This window comes from Sphaeramia orbicularis, chromosome 2 (assembly GCF_902148855.1).
Source record: "Sphaeramia orbicularis chromosome 2, fSphaOr1.1, whole genome shotgun sequence".
Lineage (NCBI taxonomy): Eukaryota > Metazoa > Chordata > Actinopteri > Kurtiformes > Apogonidae > Sphaeramia > Sphaeramia orbicularis.
This window is the reverse complement of record NC_043958.1, coordinates 26,445,795-26,473,472: the sequence shown is the minus strand read 5'-3', so window position 1 is coordinate 26,473,472 and position 27,678 is coordinate 26,445,795. Positions and strand designations below refer to the sequence as shown.

Below are 27,678 nucleotides of genomic sequence, written 5' to 3'. Positions count from 1 at the left end.
AATCAAACATACGGCCTGCGGGCCAAGTGGAAAACTAACACTGAAGACATTAACAATCATTGTAGTTCAGGTTCCACATTCAGCCCAATTCAACCTGAAGTGGGTCCTGGGGCGCCGATAAGGGGGGGTAAACATGACAAATTCATGGCGCCCAACATTTGTGTGGGACCCACAGAGCAGTGGAAGGGGTCCAGTGGATACAGGCTGGAAGTTATCAAAATTTTGTGCAAGAGCCGCTGTATAAGAGAGGCACAGAATTCGGGAGTCAGATGTTACCCCACCCCCCTGCTCCGACAGATCGACAGGATACTGAATTTTGTGAAAGGGTCCACGTTTACCTTTCATGGGACCCACAGTTGGTAGCAGTGTCCCTGAGTTGATCAGTCAGTAAAATACTATCATAACCAGTGGTGTAGTGGTCCCTAGAGAAGTGGGTATGCTCTCAATTTTTGCCTTTTAAAAAATTTTTTTTTTTTTAAGTAGTCCAGAAAAAACATCCAGTTTTAGAAGCAGTGACATGTAAGACTACTCTATTTAGTTTACCCAAGAATCCATCAGTAGTATTTGCTCACTATTATAAAATTATCATGACTTGATCAGGAGCAATTTGGAGGTATTACTGGTCACACAAGCAGCTGCATGAATGTAAAATGTATTCAACATTAGGCAAACACTGGATAACGTTAGCCTTTCATAACGTTAGCCTACTCACACAGTTTAACTATTGGAGACGAAATCTCTTCTCTAAATGTGCAGTCATATGGCCAGTAGTTTAAGAGTGCCTCATTTGGAAACCACCTTAAAACTTACCTCAGAATTATGTATTCCATGAAAGTAGGTTCTCTCAATATGGGTCACTCACATGAAAGACGTTTATTCTGCCTTTCTCGTTTGCATTTCCAATAATTGCGCATCTTTCAACGAGACGTGCAGTGACCTGTCAATCAGCTGGGGTTGCACTGAGGTTGCCAGTCAGCTTCCAGAGGTGGCCGGCGCTAATTAGCTATATTTTCCTTAGCGTGACCCTCCCTACTCTGCCTCTTATTGGCTCAGTCCTCATGCCTAAAGTTAATCAATCTAATCAGTGACGGCAGCAAGTACTAGCCAATTAGAGGCAGTGTAGGGCGAGTCATGGCTTCACCATCCTAGGAGAAAAAATAAGCAATTAGACTCAGATACTACTGAAGGGTACGCATCGAGGAGATTTGTAAGTGGGTATACGCAATGCTGACTGAAAAATAAGTAGTTATACGCCGTATACCGCCGTATACCGCCGTATACTGTCATATACCCTGGACTACACCACTGATAATAACCTATAAATACTGACATCTCCAAATTTTTCTCTTCAACTTAGTGTAAAAGAGTGTAAAGAAAAGTAACATCACATGAAAATATTTACATTTTACAAACTATCCTTTCTCAAAAAATGTGAATAACAAACAAATATGAACAACCTGAAATGCCTTAAGTGAAGTAAGTGCAATTTTACCAATATTCTGCCCTTTACTAAATGTTTTGTATCTTTGTAGATCCACTGTGATCTGTAAGTTGTAATGCACATGTGTAAATGAGAAGCTGAAGCTTAAAATTGTTAAAATTGCATTTATTTATCTGAAAATTTTTGAAAAATTGACATTAATATCTTGTTATTTTACTGGTCTGGCCCACTTCAGATCATGTTAGGCTGAATGTGGAACCTGAACTACTATGAGTTTAACAGCCCTCCTGTACGAGTATGGCTTATTCAGTCTTGTTTAGAAGCATCATCTCTCTAACAAGACCATGGCGGCATGGATTAGACTTGCTACGTGGCTCCTTTGCTTCTTTCTTTTGGACAGATAACAACGAAGACAAAACTGAGATGTTTGACCATAATGCACAGTACCACATTTGGTGAAAGCATAACACCAACGCCTCCTACTACCTGTCAAGCACAGAGGGGGAGGGGTGATGGTTTGGGCTTGTTTTATAGCCACAGGATCTGGACCTTGCAGCCATTTAATCAACCAGAAACTCCTCTGTGCACCAGTTTATTATAGAGTCAAATATGAGGCCATCTGTCTGACAGCTAAAGCTTGGCGGAAATTGGGTCATGCAGCAAATCTACAACAGAATGGTTGGAAAAGAAAAGCATCAAGGTATTGCAAGGGTTCAGTCAAAGTCCAGACTACAACCCAGTTGAAATGGAAGGATCTGTGTAATATTTTTTGGGTTTTTTGTGGAGGATATTGTGGAGGTGGCATGGGACTTTGTGGCCAGTAGAAAAAGATGGAATAAGGGGGTGGGAGTAAATGAGCTGCACTTCATCCAGATCCACTTTGAATATGTTTTTGTTTTGGTTTCTTTGTTTTTCTTTGTTGTTTTTTGGTTTTAAATGTGGATAGTCAAAATAAAAGTAAACCAAACCAAACCAAATGCTATCAACTGATAGCTGTGTATAAATGAACAGTGTTGGGAGTAACACATTACAAAAGTAATGCATGACTAGGGCTGGGTATCATGGCCAATTTCCATAATCAATTTCGATTCATAAGGTTCTGAATCGATTAATCACGATTCGATTCGATTCGATCCAGTATCGATTCGATTCAGTATTAATTGATTGATTCAGATTAATTTAGTGATATCAAAGTACAATTTTGAGTTGTAACCTGATTATTTGACTACCACAGTCATGCAACACATCAATACTGGTATCAATATTGATATTAGAAAGGAAATAAATATGACATTTCAGCAGTAAGTAGCTGAATCTGCTCTTAAATAATGAACGGGACAGAAACATTCCCATGTTTCTACAGTGGCTCAGAACGAGCTTCTTCGTCATCTTTTTTTCTGTTTTGTGGCTGGTGGCTTCTACTTAATGGGGGGGGTTGTGCTCTGTGATTGTTGGTTGAGGAGTGGGGTGGGGTAGCGTAGCGGTCGGACATTGTCGCTTTACTATTCCTCTAACTCCATACTCAGCCATAGGTGATAGTATGGATCCAAGTTATTATTCCAAAAACAACCGGCTTCCGCAACTCGCCTCAGAGAACCTCTGGGCGGCCAGTTCCTTCACACTGCGGGTTAGAGTTTGAGGCCGGGAGGACCTCCAGCGGAGGGGTTTTCCCCACCCTTCCTCTGCGTCTTTTCCGCGCCAGAGCCGTCGTGAGCAAGACCAAGGAGTTCACAAGATGGAGCCAGCTGCGCTTCCGCGTACTCCCGGTCCTGCTCTGAAAAATCGATCTCATCCACTATTAATCGATTATGCAAAGTTATAACGAAATCGATCCAAGATCGATAAAATCGATTTTTTTACCCAGCTCTATCCATGACTATGACTTTACAGTAAAGGATTACTTTGTGCTGCAGTAGTATAAAACATTACTAATCAATTTCCAGTAATATTTTACTTGGTGCATGTTCAACAGTGCTTGCATTAGGCTACAACACACTTTTCACCCATAATTCAATTGCTCAAATGAAAAAAACAGAAAAAATGCAAGACTGTGAGACCTTAACAAATCAAAAATGTGGCAGTTCAAAGTTCAATTTCCTGTTGGTGTCCAGCCAGTGGCAGAAGACAGTACATTGGCCTCATGAACGTGTGCTCATTACTAACCCTAACCCTGTTTTCAAGAAGCAAGTTAGCACGATCCCTGTGATCAGCAATGGCAAGGCAAACTAATGTTTCTATGACTAGTTAGAAATCTTTATCAATTGTGGATTTATCTAGGCGTCCTCCCTGTTTGAACATGTAAAATGCTGAAAAAATGCAACTGTTCCTGCTGGGATTTAAACATCGTAGCCTGTAGCATTACTTACAGAGTTATCCATCCACATTTACTTTGGGGCACAAATTTCCCAAGGCTCTCCTATTTCTTGTAGCTGTTGGGGGGCACGTGCCATTTATGACGTGAGTCCATATGCAGCTCAAAAGTAACACAGGAGTCTTGTAACGCATTACAATTCTGAGACAGTAATATTGTAAGGTAAGAAATTACTTTTAAATAACAGTAACAAGTAATCTGTAATGTTTTACAGTTTTGAAGTAACTTGCACAACACTGTAAATGGATGCCCTCAAACCTCAATCACCAAAGAAGAAAGTATAGGGAGTTAAACCTCCAAAGTCTACAAACTATTCTTAACAGTTCTTAACAGTTCAAAGTTATTGCTGCTAAAGATGGTTCTACAACCTGTTGCACAATGGGGGTAATTAGTTTTTTATGCACTGCGTCTCCATTTTGGCTTCATTTTAAATAATGAAATAAATAATGACACAGTGGAATCTTAAGTGTATTTTTTTACATTTAAAATTAGATGTATGTCATTTTAAAGCCTGATAAGGAGCAGGTGTTATGTAAAACCAATCTGGAATTCAGAGGGCGTACATTTCTTTTCACATGACTACATAACATAAAACTACACAGAGTAAATAGGTCAATTTATGTAGTTCTCTGCTATAGATTACAGTGATTAAAATGATTTATATGCAGTGTTTGTGTTCATTACTGGTAACAGTTTCAGGTGGTAAATGTATATGCATGCTTCACTCAAGTAGATACAGACACAGTGGTACAAATGCTTCTGTAAAAGCACCAAAAGAATTCATGTAGAATTTTTTTTACTCAAGAAAAAGTGAATTAGTACAAAGTATGGAATGTACTCAAAGTAAAAAGTAGCCCTTTGGAGGACATTTCAACAAGCTGTTTCAATGAACCTCACCTCTTTTTAATTTTTTTCAAGAAATATTCTGTTTTGATATCAAGAATTCACCAAGCTGTATCTTGGAAGTGGTTAGAGATACAGACATCCTTTAAATGAGAAAAATATTGGGTATGACTTAAATTTTATGATGGTAGTAAATTTACTCTTCTAATTTGCATGTTGTGACATCACAGGGCAGCGGCCATGTTAGATTGTGTAACTCTTAGTAAAATTGAGGTTTGAACATATTTACATGGAAGTTTTCTTTGTGTTTTTTTTGGCATCTTATCCTCAAAATAAATGAACTTAAACATTAGTAGAAAGTAAAAGGGACTCATTTTTAGTAGCTTTTTAGTCAAGCAGCAGAGTAGCCAAATCTGTCCTTATCTATCCAACCTAAAACTAAATAAACTTTACTTACTAAACCAGCCTAGGACCATGCCTCTCAAATGGTGTTTCCTTCTTCAATTTGAATAGAAACATGCCCTGAAACGGTGTTAAGATTGAAGGGACACATGTCCACCATTTATTAGTGTAGTTGGTAACAAGATTTGGCAACTCTATCTGTAGCTGTTGTCTGTTTCATTCAGTTATGTTGCTTGTCACAATCTTGCAACTTTGAAGCTTAAAGGGTTAAAACAATTTGAAGACTATTAAACCAGTCTAAGTACAAACACACATTAACTTCACTCCATTTCGCAGATTTCTAGAAACACTATGGTGCTTTTTTCCCATGGTCCAGTGTCTCTTTCTTATGCATTTGGTCTTTTTACATCATTTTCATGCTGTTATATTGATTGTGTGTGATACTGCACTGATGGAAACACCAAGGGATCATCTTTTCTATGCATTATTGTCCATTGGATTAAATTGAAATGCAAGGAAAACTTAAGGAGTAAAAAGTATAGGGAGTAAAACCTCCAAAGTCTGCAAACTATTCTTAACAGTAAGAAGAAAATAGTACTGCATTTCATTTATTTTCAAAGTATTTCTTGGTAAACCACTATTGTGGTTGCTTGCATATCTTGGTTGATTTGTTTTTGTTCTTAAAAATGAACATGCAAATACAGAGACTGAATCCTTTAAATTCTTAGCTCCACATAAGTGGAATAATAGTAGATATAATAGAATAATAGGCATCTGAGGTTGGACAAACTGTTCCCATGGTTGTCTTGTCCCCATGGCTGTCTTGTTTCTTTGGCTTATAGTGTGGTTTAGTGTACTGTCTGAGAAATATGATTTTTTTTTTTTTTTTTTTTTTTTTTGTCCATGGCTTTTGTATGTATTTGATTTCACACAGGCTGCCTACAAAAAAAAGAGGGACTGAAGTTCTCTCATCGGGCTACCCATGTATAAGTAAAGGTTGAATTAAAACATTTTTGGTGTGAGAAGCCAGATTTAAGACTTGAAATAAGTCACGGTTACACTGAAGCTCTTTGTGTTGGTTTCTGTGGTTACAGTCTGAAAAAACAATTAGTTGACACTTGTAGCCAGGGCTGTCTGACACTAAAATGTCTCTTTGTGGTGAACAGCGCTGCCCTTCACCTCAACCTCTCTGCACCGCATGTAGACATGAACATAAACACGAATTATAATGGAATTTTTTTTTCTTTTTTTTTTCCACACAGCTCAATCATAAAGCCTCTCATGTTAAAATGTGATTTATGGGAACATGTGGAAATAACAAGATGCATTTATCTGCTTTTGCTGTTTGCCACCTCAGAAAGAGTTTTTTTTTTTTGTTTTTTTCATTGCTAAATGCAACCATTTCTGTATTGGTCTTCACAGGGTGAGCGAGGCTTGGAGGGGCCACGGGGGCCCAGAGGACAGCCGGGCGCCGGAATCAAAGGAGACAAGGTAGAGTTGTAAATAAGACGCCTTTCTGAAAAGCTTTCACACAGGCATGGAGATAAAGGCACAGGGCTGTTGTGGTGAAGGCCAAGAGTTGACAGATTGACTGGTGAACACATTCAGCTGGTGTAATAGAGGAGGTCACAATTTACAGGCAGTGAATCAAGGTCAAAGTTTGGATGGTGTAGGAGGAGTGAGTTCAAGACTCTGGGCTGATGAATGTGGGAAAATGAACACAGATCTGCACTGTGAGAACATAAAATCACACATTCTTTTTACCTTTTAGTGTTTTTTTTTCCACACGTGTCACAATCTCTTGAATTCCGTATGTGACAACAAGATTAATGCCGCTCAGAGTTGTTTTCAAGCTACATAATTCATCATTTTAATACAGTTAAATCACTTTGAAAACCCGGGGTATTATATGCTGTATATTGACTTTATACTGACAGTTTAATTGCAGGGTTGTGGTATAGTTTATCACGGATGCAAACCAGAACCTTCAGGGTTTATTGTGCGTTAACATAATGAATTAATGATGTATAATTCTAGATTTCATAGATTAAAGATAGTGAATCCAAATGTGCATGCCTTTACTCATGCACTGACATATAAAACAAACACTCATTTACAGGTTAGTGTTACATGATACTTTTCCTGTTACACATTCAGTGTAAGATAAGACACACTTACTCGCTGCTGCAGGGATTTTGGTTGAGGCTGTAATGCTACATGTGGCTGCTATAGCATAAATATCAACAATATAATTACAATATCAGGCAATCAGATACAACAGCAATATATCAAAGAGTGATCATAAAATATGTACAACAAAGAAGAAAATGATATGTAATATATTACACATGCCTCAGGAATAAAAAAAATATATAAACATGTGAAATACAACATGCACAAATGACTTTAATGTTTCACGTGCTCGTCACAACTGGACTGTACATTCAGTTTTTTGGTGCAACGTCCATTGTTTCATTTTTATCTTGGTATTTAATTTATTTTACTCCCTGGTCATGTTTTAGCCTCTTCATTTGCCTTATATTTTAATTGCTTAGTTTATTCTTAATGGATTTTATTGTGTTTTTGTTTTACTGAAACGCCTCTTCTGCCTTTTATCACACTTGTTTTATCCCAGCTCTATTAGTTGTTGAATTATGTTTTTATTGTTTTTATCGCTATTGTTTCTCAACTTTAAATGAGACCTTCCATTCAGTATATTGCAAGACTAAATAAACATTGACTGAGTGAATGAATAATCATGAAACCCAGAAGATTAGACAGAATCTAAGTGATGCTTGAGCTGGATATTTATTGAGTAGTGTTAGAGACAAAGGGAGAATCAAGCTTAAACTGTTGTTTTTCTACCTGAAGGTAATAATTGTGTGTCCAACAACAGTTTTCTCATTGATGTGATGTGGCAGGCATTCTCTCTTTTGTTCATTTTTGTTGCTATATTTTGCCGTATTTTCAATTCTAACCCATAAGGATCCAAACAGCTACTAATGACCAAAAGCATCTATTGATCTAAAATGTTTAATAACTTCTGAACCACTAAACCTATCAGTACATTGAATTAATTAAGGTAAAATGCAGTTTGTCATCTTTTCATGGTCATCATGTTCAGAGGCTCTGAAGTTCCGGTGTAAACCCATGGATTCACCAGTAAAACCCATGGAGTTTGATGAATGACAGTTGATGGGCATACTTGGCTTATGTTCAGTTAATAATATCTTTGCTGACATAGTCCCTTTTTCTTTGGTTCTCTCTGTTTTTGATATAATAAGCCTCAACTTTAATCTGAGCGTTTATGAACATCTACATGATCAGCAAATTAAATATAGGAAAATACCTGATTTACACTAAAAAAATGCAATATAAAGATTATAATATTACAATAAATAGTGATTAATCATTTAAGAAAGGTTAAATATAGCGAAACATTTATTTGGGAACTGGCGCAAAAGTAGCAATGGGTCTTAATGGGTTAATTTCCACTGTGGTGTAAGAGTGTCTCATTGTATCTCATGATGCTTTCCTTTACAACATTGTGAAATATTAATATGATCTCATTTCCCACACCTAATAGTCTGAGAATGTCAAGAAAGGGAAGTCTCTGAGCCAGGGGTGTAACGCTCATTTTAGTTCAGGGGCCATATGGAGCCCAATATGATCTCAAGTGGGCTGGACTGGTAAAATGATAAGAGTGAAAAAACTACAATTTTATTATGAAAATGTTCATATCTATAAAGTTACCTTAAAAATCTGAATAAAATGAAAAACCTGAAAAGTCTCAAGAAAAATAAGTGCAATTTAACAATATTATGCCTCTGTTTATCATTTACACTACAAATACACAAAACATTTAGTCACAGGTAGAATATTGGTAAAATTACACTTATTAAGACATTTCAGGTTGTTCATATTTGTTCAGGTTGTTCACATTTATTGTAAAAGCATAGTTTGTAAATGTAAATATTTTCATATATTTTTCCTTTTTTACATTAAAAGAAAGAGAAAACTTGCAATTTTCATTATTTATAGGTTATTATTATAGTATTTTACTGGTCTAATCCACTTGAGATCATATTGCTCTACTGTATATGTGGAACCTGAACTAAAATGATTTTGACGCCATTGATTGTTAATATAGTCAGTGTAATTTTTGCATTTCATAAATTCATCCCATGGGCCGATTGGACCTTTTGGCGGGTCGGTTTTAGCCCATGGGCCACATGTTTGACACCTGTGCTCTGAGACAACTGAGCAGACAGATGTTCAACATGAACATGCCATTTTAATTTATTAACCATATGAAAAGCCTGTTCAGTTTCACTGTCACTGACGGAGGGGTCGTGGACTCTCACCCATCTGAGGTTGGGTATCATTCCTTTGTTTTTCATTGAAAATGGCCTCTGTCAACATACATCACTTTTAGTATGATTAAATCATCTGAGAATTTCATGTTGTAATTATTTGGCTGAATTAAACTATTTGATGATAAAATGATTTACATGCATGCCATTTGATATCTGAGCAAGCAGGTGTGGTTGGATGTGCAAATGAAACACATGCACATGCCTTCCAGACCTATATGTGTTACTAATGAGCTGTGTCACACTGATGACAGCATCCTCCGTACTTATAAACAAACTGAACTGAGTCCAAATGACAGGTTGACCCATGGTAGATTTTTGAAGACAGATATAAAAAACAATAATCTGGAGAAAGAAAGGGGTTGATTAATCAGCCTCTTCCTTCCAAAAAAAGGAAAAAAGACACTGCCAGGAAAGGAAATCTATGTGATTTTAATAGAAATGGGTCAACTGCTGTGCCGCACGTCAAGCTCAGAGTAATTTATGAATGAATCTAAAAAAAATCTAATTGGTTTTTTTAAATATTATTTTTCTTCAAAGTCAGAATAATAATTCCAGTTGAAACCTAATGTTACCTATCAGCCACTTTTGAAACCAAGTTTTGGTGCTATTGGTAATGACTGAAATATCCTATGAACTCTGATTAATAGATTTTAATCTTTAGTCCAGACATAAAACCACATCAGTCTTCACCATGTTTACTACAATTCCTAAACAAGTACAGATGTTAAAGCAGTTGCTCAAAGTCAGTTACAGTGTCATTCTCTCAACACTTACATGAAATAATCTGTGTTCGTATTTTACCCTTTTAGGGGGATTTTGGTCCTCCTGGTCTTCCAGGGCCTGTTGGCCTCGCTGGTGCAGGAATACAGGGTGAGAAGGTATGCACTTGAAAAACTTTAGTCCTCCTACTGTTAAACAGTGACTAAACATGACAGGTTCACAAATGATCCCTTAACTACTCTTTCTCAATTAGCACATTTTTAATCAGGTTTTTCTGCATCTTTTCATCTTTGCAGGGCATGGAGGGGCCAAGGGGCCCACCCGGAAGCAGAGGCCCCCCAGGAGAGGGCTTCCCTGGACCAAAGGTTGGTATATACACTGACAGTTTTCTTTAGTGTGATGATGATAAGAAAGCACTGCAGGGATTTCAAGTTTTATACACATTGTTTTACCTCAACAAAATGGAATGGGAAAACCAATGAAACAAAACCCTGTTGGATTGTGGATTATTGCTGACAGTAAGCTTTGTAGAAAAAAGCTTAGGACATTTTTGTGTTTTTCTTCAGCACGAAAATGTTCAGCAAGGAAAACAGACCTCATGAATTTTGAAATGTAGAAGAAATCACCAAAAAATGCGGAAAACTCAACAAACACATGGCTTCGACACCTCCATCCAGGGGCGTCATGAAGTGATGACGATTCTAAGGGAAAATAGTAGAACATTGGTCGTTTTTTTTGTACAAAACTTACTAAAAAAATGCTTCACAAGGCACAGTAAACACATTCGTTTTTAGCATAAAAAGAATAAAAATACAGTCAGCCTCTGCCCTCATCTCCCCCCTCCTTATTTTAAGATATGGTTTGGTCCAGGGGCCAGAGCTCCTACTTCGTCATAATGAATATAATTCCATCGAAAATGGAAAACTATATATGTAATTGTATACCATTGTAAAAAATGTAATATTTTCCTAAAAATGATATTACAATGTTAAAATGGCTTGTGCTTTTGTCATCAATCTTACACAAAATCCTAAAATCTGTTGTAAGTGGAATATTCATTCATGCCTGCACAGTGTTAAATTTTTAGGGTTTGCAGCATTAAGGTGGTAGGGCCCAAAGTGATGTTTTTTTTTTCACCCCCAAATCCCTGGCGGCCCCCCTGGCTCCATCATTATATTTACAGTATATGAACTGATTGAATGTGGTTGCCTCCTCTTCCAAAAACCTTTCCTATTATTTATGACCTGTTCTATTTAGTGAACAGTTTGCAAGAACACATAATTAACCTGCAAAGGTGGATTACTGAGTAGATGGGTTTCCATGTTCTGCACAATGTTTACTTTTTCAGCATTCTCTGTAGTCTCATTGGAAGCAAAGACCTTTTTTAATTCTCAAGTGGAGTGTTACCTAGGTGGTACATCAGAAATGAAAGTCTCTTCAACTTGAGTTCACCTCAACTCTTCAGAACATTGAAAAAACCCACTGGGATCAAGACAAGAGCATTGGGAAGTTCAAAATGCTGACTCACTAAAGGTTATAAGACACATTTCTCCAGTGCTCATACCAAATCAAAGCCATGAAGGCTCACAGATGCTAAATCCTATTAAATTCATTAACAGTAGGTTTTAATAAGACTAAGAAAATACTGTTAAAGTTCTTTTAATGTTCTGATGTTCCCTTACACAGGGAGACCAAGGGCTGCCTGGAGAAGTCGGTGCCCCAGGAGAAAGAGGCGCTGGAGATCCTGGAGCTAAGGTGGGTCAAAGTCTCTGAATAAAGCCTCATCAAAAACGACAAACTTTTTGCAGTATGATACAGATCAGTAAATCTGTCCCCAGGGGGAACCAGGAGCACCAGGGATGTCTGGTTTGCCCGGCCTGCCAGGGGAAGACGGAGCTCCTGGACAGAAGGTTGTCTGACTCATTACAAAGCCCTAAAAGTAGTCCAAAGTCATTTCAGACACTCATTAGAAGTGTTTGCATGTGTCTGTGCTCTGTAGGGTGAGCCAGGAGCGACAGGTCTAAGGGGGCTAGAGGGGGCACCTGGAATTGGAACCCAAGGGGAAAAGGTAAAAAAATACCACTGACAGTGACAAATTAGCTGAGATGTATGCACATAAATAAGTAATTCCACTGCAATCAGCTTTAAACTGTAATCTCAATGTGATCTTTAAGGGCGACCAAGGCCAGAGGGGGATAAGAGGGTTGACTGGTCCACCAGGCATTGCTGGACCCTCAGGACCAAAGGTGAAGTACCGTATTGTCGTCATTAGCTAGTAAGGAGCAAATATGGTGATGAATTATGACCGCATTGTGTGTTAATGGTGTATTCATCAGGGAGAACCGGGAGCACAGGGCAGACTGGGTTTACCTGGACCACCAGGCCGCTTTGTTGCTGGACCCAAGGTAATGATGACTTTTATGTTCTTTTGCATGAAAAACATGATAGCAATTTAGATTTGGTTCTCAATGAAACACAAACAAAAACAGCTCTAACAGAAAGACGCCAAATATTATTTAATAAAAACAAAACTGTCATTTATTAAGCAAAAGTCTGCTAGTTTCTTTTAACTAGACAAAAATATTAGCCATTGAAAATTTAAATAAATAAAAAAAAATGAAAAAAAAAAAAATACAGAAATGTAAGCAGGTTGTACTTATGAAAGCGTTGAAAACAATTATTTTACATGTGTCTCGGCCAAAAAGAAGTCCCACACTAATATTTCATTGGACCTCCATTAGATTTTTATTTCCATCCAGAGTTTCTCAGTGGGGTTCAGGTCTAGACTCTGTGGTGGCTCATCCACTTGCTAGAATAATAATTAATGCTCCCTGGCATGCTCTTACTTCCACTGTTAAACATAGTTGTCACTTCTAATGTTGATTTTTTTTTTTTATGATCTGATTTTACCAAACAATTAAGTGATCTTCAGTCACGATAATTTAGGAATGTTTCTCGCTCACATTTTTTACTCAAAAATAATGGCTCATCACTAATCTTGCAAATTTTCATTCATGCATTGGGCAGGTTTTAACCCCAATTTAGTCAATTCAGTATCTTCTAAGATTTCTTTTGTTTGTTTTTTTTTGCTTGATGCCGGTCAAATATTTGACCTCTGAGCTACATTTTTGCAACTACAGGATAAATATTTTGATATGCTTGTTTAAGAAATGAGAAGCTACTCACTGCATTGGTTAGGCTTAAATAACTTGTATCTTTAACATATCATAAACATATCTTAATCACTGCAGTAGTTATCCAATAGAAGTATCTGAACTATTTGCTTAATATTCTTAAATTGGAATTTTGTGCAAGTGGCCTCTCTCTTAAAATAAAGAAAAGCAACTCTATTCCTCTGGGTATTATTTGAAAAAGCATGGTTATGCTTATTTATTGATTAAATCTTGCTCAGTATTAAACGTAATATCATCAGAGTTGGGTATTTTTAATAAAACATGGAAAACATGATCAACAAAATATTCATTTTGCAGAAACAAGGATTTTCTTTGTTTTTCTTTTTAATGCTTTTTTTTTTTTCTTTTTTTGCAGCATAGGCTACATCCAAATGAACCTTTTAACCCCTGAGACATTGCTGTTAGACATTTGGTTGAGCTCCAAAAAGCAGTTACATGGTCAAAACTCAGAAAAACACAAGAAAAATAAAAGAAAATCACAACACTGGAAACAACAGTCAAAACAAAAAATTATAAGGAAAACAGCGTAAAAAAACAAAACATAAAAGGAAGCAAAACCCTTTATTTTTATAGTGATTCAGTCTCACTCACTGCTCTGTGTTTTGGCCCCCATTACATAGGCAGCGGGGGGTGCACTGAGCATGCTCAGATTTCTATGGAAAGAACAAAGTCTATTCTATCTGCACGTTTTGAAATTTTTCCTGTTGAGCGAACTGTTGAATTTTTATGAATATTTAAAATAAATCATACATTCAGAATGCACACCACAGACACGTCAGGTGTTAAAGGGATAATATATTTTCATTAAAAGATATTCGTCTATACACAGAGCCTTAGTGTGAGGTGAATGAATTTATCAATATTTAAATGTTTATGTACTATGCAAGAATAATGGATATATGTAAACTTGATTCTGTTCCAGGGCGATGTTGGCCCAAGTGGTCCTCCTGGTCCAATTGGGGAGACCGGATACGGACTTCCTGGACCAAAGGTGACTCATTCTAACTCTGTCTAAAACAATAACATGCATACTTTTTGTCTAACTGTAGCAGTACTCAGAAGACACACACTTATACTCAATAACTGCACATATATCGTACTGTTCATCTGACAGTTTGCACAATTACTCATACATTGCACATTTCTGTAAATGTACTGTATATTTACTTAGTAATAGTAGTTTATTTTTTTTAGTTTTATTGTTTTTATTGTTCATATTTTTATGCTCATTATCTTTGCATGCCATTCTTAAATGTGACTTTGTTTTGTTTGTTTTAATTTTCTAGTTAAATTATTCTATTTTTATACATCTTAAATTCTCTTGGCATTCGGTGTGGATGGCAAAGTAAGATTTTCATTGTACAGGGAAACCTGTTTCTTTACTGTACACATGACAATAAAATTCTTTGAATCTCGAATCTTGAACTTGAAGCAGCTGAACAGTCAACGTTGAAGAAAACAGTTATCAAATAAGTGTAATCACAGTCGGATCTGGCAGCACATGTTTGAACTCTTTCATCACTTCCCACGATTCAGCAGAAAAGAAGAAAGAAACGGGAAATGCTTTGTAGTCTGAAATGTGCATCCTGTCGTGATGCCTTTGCTGCATCATTTGTTGAAAGTTTCAACTCATAAAATGCTACAGCATGTTTTTGAGCTTTAACGTCATTCTGTTTTGATCTGTTGCTCAATACTTCATCTCGGAGCCGAAAGCACATGTATCCATTTACATCTACATTCCTCGTTGGGTTTTAATCTTCTGAAACTCTGTGTGTAAATCACTTTGTATCTTTTCTATGAGTGAAATATTGACTTTCAGTGTCTCTTTTGAAGGGTGACCGTGGAGATTCAGGTCCTGCAGGTCCACTTGGTCCCAAAGGAGACGGCTACCCCGGCCCTGTGGTAAAGAACCAGTTTAGAGACTGACACTGATCCATGCACTCGTAAATTTGTGATAATACTACGACCCACATTGCCTTTGGATCTTCCTATCTATCCATCAATGAGACATTTATTACCAGACGTTGTAGTAGTTTGCCCTTATGTACCTGAGAAAAAAGGAGTATATAGTACAGTAGATTGGAGCACACACTGAGGATTTACATTTAGACTGGTCAGAAAATACCTCTTTAGGTGTTTATTTATTGACATTCAGTGTCATAAAAGCATCTCTATCAGAGACTGAATATATGGATGCTGTACTCTTGTTGGTCGCATAATGCAAAATGGTTTATGTGCATATAAAAAAGAAAAGGGAAAAATTAAAGTAATGGAAAAATAGGCACAAAATAATTTTACTTATATATAAATCACCTGTCAAAAGCTCAAAAACACCCACTTGAGATATGTTTGTATGTAATAAATGAGGTAATTTAATGATATAAGATGTATATTGAGGAAATAATTGCAACAAGTGGTGCCAGGCACAACAATCCCCGCCCCTTGCACGTATTGTAGCTTATTTTGGCATCGATCCAGGTGATGTCATCATGTCTATGCATGTACTGATGTCAGCATATCAATTGCCTCTATATATGTGCCAAATTGATGTTTTTGTTGATGTGAAATTTTGCCCATTATAAGTAAATATGAGAAAAAAAAAGATTTTAAAAATTCATAAAAAATTTTAACTTTGACCTACTTTTCCGAACATGTAATCAGATTTATACTGGGTCACTGGCAATCTACAAACCCAGTGTGGTAAGAATTGAACCAATAGTTTTGCTGCTAGAGTGTTAACAATCAAAGAAACAAACAAACCGAACTAAAAACAATACCCCTTGCCTCCCCTTTGGGGGGCGGGGTAGAAATTTATGAATACTGGTACAAATGCTGTTAAACTTAATTTTCGCCTTAGTAGCTATAACAATTTTACACACTTAAACTGGTACAGGGGCAGTTAGTTTCTCCATACATTCAGCTAAAATATGTTCCAGTGAATCTTCTAAAACTTGCTAAAGATGTTCTCAGTTGGTTGGGTTTTTCTTTCTGACCTTAACTGTGTCGAAATTCTGTTTAATCTACATGTTAGCATGATGTAACTCCATGTATTTCATCCAAAATCTACTAATACTGCACAAGGTAACAGTTTGATAAATATTTAGGATTTTGCACCAGTATCTGTACATTTACAAATTTGGTCAGAATAAACCTTCATATCATTAAAAACACCTGGTTTGCTGAATATAAACAAAAGGATTATGCATGTGTCTTGTAAAATGCAATATACTGCATATACCCTGCTCTATTTATATGTAGTTTTATATCTGCACTATTTATGGATTGTAACATGATATCTTACGTTTCCTTGCATATCTATAGTCATTTTAATGAATTTATAGACAAATATATTTAACAACAGCAGTTATTTCATTATTTGTTCTACTTTTGCACTGGATTTCCAACTGCATTTTGTTGTTTGTGAGGTGATACATTCTTTCCATACCATTTTTCCTTTTATAAAACACCTACTTTATTTATATATTTGTTCACTGTAATTTCTATCCATAAATGTAGAGTTTGGCTCTTGTGTCATAGCATCTCCTGATAAGAGTTTATTTTGGAGCCACTCATTAAGCTACTTATTTAATATACTATCTCTTTGGAAAAATTAATGGGGCATATGTCTATAGTTTAAATATATGAGGGTGTATTTTTACTTTTCCCAACCAAACACCCTCCATTTCTGTGACATTTTCATTGGTTTCTCACTTAAGTCAGAACTTAACCCATAAAGATCCAGTGCTACTTTTGTGGCAGTTCCCAAATATTTTTTTTTTCTATTTCTACCTTTCTTAACTGATTTGTCATCTTTTTTTTAATGTATTATCCTCTGTATTTTGCATTTTTGGTGTAAATCATGTATTTTCCTCTATTTAATTCACAGATCATGTAGATGTTCATGAAAACTTAGTGTAAATCCAAAATTAATTATAAAAAAATGAGAAATGAGAAAAATGAAGAAAAAGTGACTTTTTCAGCAAAGATATTGCTAACTGAATGTAAAAACAAGTGTGTCCATCCACACTATCCAACTGATCAACTCTATAGGTTTTACTGGTGAATCAGTGTTGTAGAAGATGACAGTATTTCCGCGTTCACTACGGAGCCTCTGAACGTCCAAATGGGTCATATCTGTTGACCATGAAGAGATGACAAAATGCTTTTTTTTTTTTTTTAATTTATAAAGAGCACTTACAAATGACAATGCCACAATCTGTTACATTCTTCCTCATACACATATATGTATATTTATACCATAACATTTACATATGAACAGACACAGATCATCTGAGTATTTCTCCATGTAGCTCTTTCAGATGTTTTTAGACCTTTAGGTAAACATTGGTGAGAACAATTTTCAACAAGAACATTGGAAGCTTTCACATTGGAAGGTTTTTCAAAGACAAAATTCCTGTGTAGCACTATGATGAAATAAAAAAAAGGTTCAGGTTAAAGGTCATAGGCAAAAGAGAGAAAAAATAAAAAATAAAAATGTCTAGATCAATAAGACACTGTTTCCTGACCCTTTTTCAATAATTTAAGAGAAGTCTGGTCTTATAGGTTTGACATACTCAGTCCATTTACTCCAGATTTTTTGTAAAATTTCTCTTTCTGTACTCTAGTGGAATATGACAGCCGTTCCATCATGTAAATTTCATGAATAATATCAATCCATTCATCTATAGCGGGTAGATGGGGTTTGAGCCAGTTTCTCGTAATAAGTTTTTTGCTTCCAGCCAGGAGAATTTGGACCAGCTTTTTATCGTTATTTCTCCATCCGTCAAACTGAATATCTCCCATATAAACTGTATCAAAAGTAAAAGGGATATTAACTCCTATTATATTGTTAATATGTTTGTGGATTTCCTGCCAGTAAGGGATGATGACTGGGCAACTCCAGAAAATATGGTAATGATTGGTGTTGACCATCCCACATTGTCTCCAGCAGCTGGAAGCCCCTCCCCCATGTCCCTTTTGTAAAGGTGTGATAAAAAACCTAGCAACATTTTTCCAACAAAATTCGCGCCAGGTAGTCAAGCAGGTTGAAGCCCATTGTATGAGACATATTCTTTTCCAAGCATCCTCTGTTATAACCAAATTGCCCTCTTTTTCCCCACTTTTCTTTTATATACCAGGCATTTTCTGATTCAGAATTGAGTATATCTTTATATAGTTTAGATATTATCTTAGAACATGGCGATTCTGATACTGACAAAAGGATTTTCAGAATTTCAGTTTCTACTTTACCTATATTTGGTCTTAGAATCTGGTTGAAATAGTTTCTAACTTGAAGATATCTATAGAAGTCCTTTTGCTCAAGATTGTGCCTTTTCTTTAAGAATTCAAAACTATGGATTATCCCCTCCTTAGTAAATGAGTAATAATTTGTTAGACCTTTAGCAGTCCATGTCTTAAATCTACCATCAGATCTATTTGGAATAAATTCAGTATCATAAGCACACCATCGCAGTAGTTTAACTGGTTCATTTAAATTACAAGTTTTCATAATTTCCTGCCAAGTTCTCAATAGTAGATTTAAACAAGGACTGCCTATGCTCATCTGTTTATTTAAAAGTTCATTATCTGCAAGACAAAATGCATTTTACACCAGTTATTTACATGTATTGATAGGATTGGTGGACCAACAGGTATTTAACAGTTTATATCTGTAGATGGTTTGTGTCACTGGTGGCTGTTTGGGTCTCCATGGGTTAAGTATAATTCAGGTATTTGATATTTAAATTACCAATCATGTAGATATTCATAAAAGCTCAGATAAAAGTTGAGGGTTACATCAAAAACAGAAAAAAGTGAAGAAAACGTGACAATTTTAGTAAAATATATCAGCTGAACATGAAACAAGTGTCTCCATCCACTGTCATTGATCCAACTCCATAGGTTTTACTGGTGAATCAGTGTTGTAGAAGATGATAGTGTTTCCACGGTAACTACAGAGCCTCTGACCATCCAAATAGGTCATATCTGATGACCATGAAAGATGACAAAATGCATTTTACACCATTCATATGGATCAATAGGATTAGTGGATCAACAGTTACTAATCGTTTTGGAATAGTAGATGATTTTGGTCAGTGGATGTTTGGGTCTTTATGGGTTAAGCAAAAGCTGTTTTCACTGCACAGTCTCATGTCTTGTGTTTTTCAGGGTCCTCCTGGTCTGCCTGGACTTCCAGGAGAACCTGGCCTGGAAGGAATGGGCATCCCTGGACCAAAGGTAAGAAGAGCCAACAATATACAGATGTGTCTGCTTATCGAAGAGTTCCCTATTGAATACATTCTATTGAATATCAGAGGAGTTAGTAGAGGCTAAACTCTAAAAGTAATCTGCATCATCAGCTCTGTGAGCGTGTACTTTGATCAGATTTTACTGAAAGTGACAGTTGACATAATGAAACAATAAAACAACAGCACCGTATAACATGTCAAGTGTGCAAAAAATCCCCTTTTCACAACCCAACATCACTCACTTCATACTGGTGAGAAGATTCCAAAATAAAAACAGAAACAGAGACAGAGAGAAAATTGGTTTGCAGAGCCTTTGAAGAAAAGAAATGTAACTATTCCCTGATTCATTTATCTTCAAACACATCACATTAATGATTAGAAGGTCTATCTGAGGTCACATGTATTCACCATGTCTAGAAATTTAATCAAGCACCTTGTCCCATGATGTTAGAAAAGGCGTATAATAAAAGGACGGATGCTGTTCAGCTACTTACACCCACAACCACACACACTAACAATCTGTAAAGCAATAGTTACATAAGTCTCAATCAGAACAAGGACACAGGACTTTATAATGGCACTGGGGTTTGAGTCCTGTGTGAGATTCTGAATTTAGTCACAGTTTGGTAAAATTACTGTTAATGTTACTGTTAAGCAATAAAACATCTTGGTTGCAAGCAGAGGTGTCAATTAACAAAGTGCAAATACTTCATTACCTTACTTAAGTAGAAATTTTGGTAATCTATGCTTTACTGGAGTAATTATTTTACAGCCAACTTTTTACTTGTACTCCTTACATTTTCATGCAATTATCTGTTCTATCTACTTACATTTTAAAAATAGCCTTGTTGCTCCTATTTCATTTCGGCTTGTTTTCATTCCGGCCTGTCATTGTTCAAATAAAAAAAACTATCCAGATAAATCGTGCCATCTAGATAGAGTGAATTTGATTGTGGTTGGATGAGAAGTATAAATATATACCATTCCGACACTCTATTGGTTTGTACGCGATCCATCCCACCTGACTTTTTGCACCATTACAATACTTATAGGCAACTAATCATCATATTTTACACTCCATGGAACACATTAGTATGCATAAATGGTTCTTTAATACATTTGGATTGTACTAAAATATGTTCATTTTCAAAGGGCATATATGAACAGGTAGCCAAGTGCATCCCACGTTTTTCAACATTAACATTTTAATATAACATTATAGTCATGATGGCCTTTAGAAAAATGTTTTTTGGGGAGGTGGGGTAGTGCACTGTAGGCCCCTAAGCTTTTGTCCTGATGGCATTTTTTCCCCTTACATTTACTTTTATACTTTAAGTAGTTTTGAAACCAGTACATTTACACTTTTACTTGTGTAAAAAGCTTGAGTTGATACTTCAACTTCTACAGAAGTCTTTTTAAACCCTAGTATATACACTTCTACCTGAGTAATGAATGTGAATACTTTTGACACCTCTGGTTCAAGACATAGTTGTTGGGAATAAAATAGACACTTTCAGAGCACACACTGTATGCTACAAAGCCTTCGGGCTCGGTGCAGATATAGAGTCCTTTACAACACCTGGATGTAACAGAGTCATGGACAGAAATAGTCTGCAATTACGCAAACCTCGGTTGGTGTAAATTGTGTCATTTCTCCCCAGGTGGAAATGTTATAATTGGTTTTTGATACCGAAGTTCAAATAGGTATTTTACAGCAGACATTTTGAATTATTATGGCAGAAAATTAGCATGTGCAATAATTTAACCCATCCTTTCTTAAGACACTGACCTATGGTGTTCGACACTAAATCAGAGGAGAATTGGCTAAGTCATACAATATATGGACAAAAGTATGGGGACATTGAATTCAGGTGTTTCTTTTCTAACAGGGGTCTGGGCTACAAAACAATAATGAATACGTTAGATATGGTGGATAAACTGTCTTGGGGTCTTGGAGCAGGAAATTGTCAGGGAGTGATGCAGGAGTTGTTGAAGAGTTACTGCTCCTCCACACTGACAGGTGCTAGTTTAGTTAGTTCAGGATTCTGTTTAGGATGCTTCCTCGACACCATCCTGGGGAGATGTTTCAGGTATGTCCATGGGAGACCCAAGTTTGGAGGAGGCAGCCACGGAGAGGGAAGTCTGGGCATCCCTCCTTAGGCTGCTACCCAAGCAACCCAAACAGGGATAAGCAGTAAAAAATTGATGGATGGATTTAAACATTTCTCGAAAGTTGAGTTTTTTAGGAATGTATTGAGAAAAGGCAGATTAGGGCAGTTTGTAGAGGGTGAGTCATGTCTATCGCTGGTGTTTCTTGGTTAGATTCGATTCAATTCGATTCGATTAGACTTTATTTGATCCCACAACGGTAAAGGCAGCAACGGATTAAAGTGCAAGAAAAAGTGAGCATGCATAAAGATAGTGTAAAAAACAATATAAAATACAAAATAATGATAGAAATAAACATAACGTGCACATTCTTGAAAACCCTCGGTCTAACTTATCAGGCACACTACTGCCCCAGTGTTCTGATTTATCAGTGCATGGCAAAGATTTTGGACAGATGGATGGACAGACGACCAATTGATGACAATACCCTGTGGCCAGTGTGGCCGAGGATAAAAACTATACAGACTATATACATATTTACAACAGTGTTTTATTGTTATTTTAATGTCTTTTTTTAATGATGTATTTATGTGTTTGCTGTGTTTTAAATGTGAAACTGTTCATTGCTGCTGTTTTGACCTTGGAAGAAGAGGTTTTGTATCCCAGTGGGAGCTTCCTGGATAAATACAACAGTAGACAGCACGACTTGAATAGAATATGGATCACTAATGTCATTAAAATCACTTGTGTTTTGCTGTGAAAAAAGTCTACAGCAGGAATGTCACACTCATTTTCTTTCAAGGGCCACATTCAGCCCAATTTGGTCTCAAGTGGGCCAAACCATTAAAGTAATAGCATTATATCCTATAAATAATAACAACTCATCCTCAAAAAACAGAAACTTCTTAAGAAAAATAAGTGAAATTTTAGCAATATCATGCTTCAACCTCTACATGTGCATTATGGATCAGATCTACAAAGGCTCAAAACATTTAGTAAAAGGCATTCATTATATCATTGAAATTGCACATAATTTTCTATAAGCCTTTCAGGTTGTTCATATTTGTTCAGGTTATTCACATTTTACTTGTTAAATGTCTCTTAATGTAAATATTTTCATAATTTAATGGGGGATTTTTTGCGCTAAAATCATCATCAACAGACCTAAAACAAAGAAATTTTGGAGTTGTCATTATTTATAGGCATGATGTAATATTTTTATTACATTAAACCAAGAAGAAAATGTGGAGTCATTATTTATAAGTTATTACAATTATTATTTTACTTGAGATCACATTGGTCTGTTTGTGGAATCAGAACTAAAACAAGTTCAACAGCATTGGCTATTAATATCTTTACTGTAATTTTTACACTTTGCAAATTCATTAGCGCTGGATTGGAACTTTTGGAGGGCCAATTATGACCCCTGGGCCGCATGTTTGACACCCCTGGTCTATAGTACTTGTATGAAACACTTCCAGGCTTCTTCTCTTTTCTGCTTTAATGCATTCATCCATGTCTACCCTTTCAACAAATTTCCTAATATTTGGTACTGTAGTTTTTGCTTAATCCTTCTGGCAGACAGACAAACCGGCAAAAGCAGGCAATCAAATTACCTCTTTGGTGTAGCTAGTAATGAATTGGCCTTGGTGTTACCAGTGCTATTGGTAATCATCTTAGCATCTGAGTCTGCATTCGAGACAAGTGGAAGAATTTCCCCAGCGAAAGCTTTGGTCATTTGTTCCGGGAAACTAATTAAAGTAAACAAGATTGTACTCACAGAAGTTCATTTGTTTGATGGATTGTAAGCTACTGCATGTAAATATTCCTGTATCTTCACTCTGTTTCTGTCTTTCCAGGGGGATATCGGTTTCCGAGGGTTGCCTGGTTTGCCAGGACCTCCAGGCGAAGGCCTCCAAGGACCTCCGGTACTTTTTAACATTTACTTAGTCAGATTTTAACCCGTAAAGACCTTTGGTGGCAGTTCCCAAATTGTTTTTTCTCTCTATTTAACCTTTCCTCATTTATTATAATATTATCCTCTGTATTTTGTATTTTTTTGGTGAAAATCAGGTATTTTCCTGTATTTAATTTGCTGATCATGTAGATGTTCATAAAAGCTCTGATTAAAGTTGAGGGTTATTATATCAGAAACAGAGAAAACTGAAGAAAAGGTGACTTTTTCAACAAAGATATCAATAATTGAGCATAAACCAAGTGTCTCCATCCACTGTCATTCATCAAACTCCATGGGTTTTACTGGTGAATCAATGTTGTAGAAGAAGACAATGTTTCCATGTTCACCATAGGTCTCTAAAAGTCCAAATGGGTCATATCTGATTATGATTTAAAACTGGGAAACTGCATTTGACCTCAATTATTTTCATGTATTGATAGGATTAGTGGATCAACAGGCATCAAACTTTTTACATCAGTATATGCTTTTGGTCACCAGTGGATGTTTGGGTCTTTATGGGTTAAATTAGTTCTAGCCAAACAGAGCACGACTTTGATTTTTCATTCATTCCCTCAAAACATTTCTAACCATTGCACATTTTTTGACTCATAAAACAGGATTTGTATTCTGTTTCTGCAAACACACATCAAGGACAAAATTGTAATGTGTTTACTTATGCGGGAAGCCTTTTTTTATTTGACATATAGCCAGATGGTCTTGATTGAGTTGTATTCTCTATAGAATCATAGTCAGAGAGCTCCAGATTTTTATATATATATATATATATATATATATATATATATATATAAAAAGGACTGCTTCATCTTGTGTGAATATGCCCACTGCAGGGGTCTTACATTCAGAGGCTGCCGGTACATTTGTTCGAGGTATTTATCCTGATTTTCCCACAGCACTTTGACACATCGCTGTGCAAATCTCCATGGGCATATGTGTCTGATGAAAAGCATTTGGTCTAACAGGCCTGAGTGCATCAACACCCAGTGCCCATATGTCCGCCAATATCACATCCAGAGTCCCAACAGGATTCAGCCTGGTGTTTCTACAGGTCCGAGCATTGTAGGCTGTAGGAAAGATTAAATTGTGGGCTGAAGTGAAGCTGTCAACTTGGATCCATGTAAGAAAAAAGCTATGTCAGATACTTATAAGACTAATTGGGGAAAAAGATAGAAAATTGTTGAGGTAATGTGTTTCACCTTTGTTTTCCATGTCTTTAAGAACTTCAAACTATGGATTACATTTATATGTTGCATGATATTTGATAATAAATGTGCACATAAAATAAAAATAAATGTGTCAACTGTCCTCAGAATAGAATAGAATAGAATAGAATAGAATAGAATAGAAAAGAATTGAATTGAATTGAATTGAATTGAATAAGCTTTATTGTCATTATACCAGTTGTGCAACAAAATTGCAGATGGTCTCTCCCGGCAACAGTGCACTGACATTTAAATAACAACACAATAAGATACAGACATGTATTAAACAATATATATAAAATGTGCCATCAAAATGTGTACAAGCTAGAGATATACTGTATGAAAGATAAAAATATAAAATGTGCAAATGGAACAGTGTAGACAATGTAAACATACATGTGCCTCAGGGTTATATACATAATGACACATTAATGTTCAAAATAACTCTTACAGAGGAAATAGTTTTTAGTTTTTCTGGAAATAAAAGAAATATGTGAACAGCACAAGACAGAATAAATTAGAAATCAGTTTTGTTTTCACACAAAGTTAACAGTTCACAGTGTACAAAATGGTGTAAAAGAAAATGGCTTTGCACAACATGGGACCTTCAGCAATCAACGGTTTTGTGAATAGCTTTTGATGTCATGCATTCTTTTATCCTGCGTTTTGTAGCTTTTATAACTGAATGTATTCTTAATAATACCTGAAAAATAAGCAACCAATTTCTCAAAAATGAGGGTAACTGAAAGTTCTCATGCACTGGTAAAACTAACTAAAGCCAAACCGAAATAAAATGCAGACACTCTGCACCATGTATGTGTAATTACTGTATTAAGTCTGTGTTGCTAATTGCATTGTGTGTATTGCAGGGTAACACTGGGCGCCCTGGTCCACCAGGGCCAACAGGGCCACCAGGACAAGGAGTTCAAGGGCCAAAGGTATGCTGTTATTCACCATAAAGAGAACAGTAGAGTGGTAAATGAGAACAGGTGTAGACAGTATGGAAGTGCACATGCAAACACAAAGCAGCAATTTACAAAGATACTCAGATTTGTTTTTCAGCATAAAGAAACTCAATATAGGATATGTTTTGTCTTTGTCCTCCAACTAAAGTTCAGGCAGATTGATTTAACACTCATTATTCAGCAATAAATCCCCACTTACGTCTGAGTTCTAAATGTGATGTGTTTTAAATGATGAGTACTACAATATTTTAGGATGTACATTTCAAAGTGTATTTAGTTCATGCTTCATATTTTACTTTTTGATGCAGTAAAAGTCTCACAAATTGACCACAAACACTATGATATTTACATGAGACTGCTGTTCTCTGTTTATCTACAGTATGTACGTTTATTTGTCCCCATCACATTTTGTCCTTTAACAAGGAAAATCATCACAACACTACAAACAACAGTAAAAACAAAAAACAACAAGGAAAACTATGTAAAGAAAAGCCCAAACTATCTATTTTTATAGCGAGACAGGTGTTGCTCACTGCTCTGTCTTTTATCCCCCATTCCATGGGCGCTGGGGGGGTTCACTGAGCATGCTCAGATGTCTATGGAAAGAACAAGGCTGATTCTGTTAGCATGTTGTGAAATTTTTCCTCTTGAGCAAATGGTTAAATTTTTATGAATATTTAAAATAAATCATAAATTCAGACCACCACCATAGACATGTCAGGGGCTAAAGGGTTAATGTAAGCAAATATTCAACTAATATTCCTGTAGTCCTACATATTACGAAAATGTTATTCCACTGTGTGAACTCAGCCTCCCTTTTTTGTTTCTTCACACATCTTGTTGAAAAGACTTTTCAGAACTTGCTCATATCCATTAACCTGTTGATGTCTTCTGTCATAATGTTAAACAGTAGCTGTGTTTTTCCTTCCAACCAGAAATACAGATTTTTTTCCTCAGAGCATCCATCTCTGCAAGATGATCTTTACTCCAGCTGATGTAAACAGGGTCATGTGTTGCAAACTGTAGTAAAACCTGCAAATTAGCTGCATATTTCAAACGCACTGTTTGCATGTTAAAAAGAATTCCTATAAATCCAGAAGAATTTCATCATATCCTACTGATCTTAGTCTGCAAATGATCCATTTGGAAAAGGGCTTAATTCTAAATATCTGAAGGAAACATGCTGTTTACTTAAAAGCTGTAGAATTCAGTATGTTGTCATTATCAAGGTTAAAAGGTTCATTTATTGTCATTCATTCACTGAATGTCGCACATGAAAGAATGAAATGTTTACTCAGGTCCCAGCAATAGGAGAAGAAATAAGTTAAAAATATGTACAAACACATCCATAAATAAAACTCACTTAAAACACATTCACCATTTAAAAGACATTCCCTAGAAGCTGAGCGAAATCGACAATAAAATATTGTTATATGCAAACACTCACTGAAGGGAAAAGAGGCCATGGTTGTGCTCCACTTGTCTCTGTTCTGATTTGATAGATAGATAGATAGATAGATAGATAGATAGATAGATAGATAGATAGATAGATAGATAGATAGATAGATAGATAGATAGATAGATAGATAGATAGATAGATAGATAGATAGATAGATAGATAGATAGATAGATAGATAGATAGATAGATAGATAGATAGATAGATAGTTGGGTGGGTGGGTGGATGGATGGACGGACGGACGGACAGACAGAAATTACTGAAAAAGAACAAATTATTACATACCATCAACAACAACATCATCAACTCTTTCTGTTGTACTCTAGTTCATTGTTACGATATACCTGAAAAATAAGGTTTTTATACATCTTAAAT

At 36.1% G+C, this 27,678-nt stretch overlaps 1 protein-coding gene across 1 annotated transcript in view; it reads left to right on the top strand.

The window, feature by feature from the left end:
* The window catches only part of LOC115433045 (collagen alpha-1(XXVIII) chain-like), a 74,791-nt gene that overhangs the window by 31,605 nt on the left and 15,508 nt on the right, over positions 1-27,678 (top strand). Inside the window, exons 15-27 of the mRNA XM_030154241.1 lie at positions 6,480-6,548; positions 10,243-10,311; positions 10,450-10,518; positions 11,840-11,908; positions 11,992-12,063; positions 12,153-12,221; positions 12,328-12,399; positions 12,490-12,558; positions 14,270-14,338; positions 15,181-15,249; positions 19,516-19,584; positions 23,564-23,632; positions 25,751-25,819. Of these exons, the coding sequence (XP_030010101.1) occupies positions 6,480-6,548; positions 10,243-10,311; positions 10,450-10,518; positions 11,840-11,908; positions 11,992-12,063; positions 12,153-12,221; positions 12,328-12,399; positions 12,490-12,558; positions 14,270-14,338; positions 15,181-15,249; positions 19,516-19,584; positions 23,564-23,632; positions 25,751-25,819 (903 nt within the window). The remainder of the gene's footprint in view (positions 1-6,479; positions 6,549-10,242; positions 10,312-10,449; positions 10,519-11,839; positions 11,909-11,991; positions 12,064-12,152; positions 12,222-12,327; positions 12,400-12,489; positions 12,559-14,269; positions 14,339-15,180; positions 15,250-19,515; positions 19,585-23,563; positions 23,633-25,750; positions 25,820-27,678) is intronic.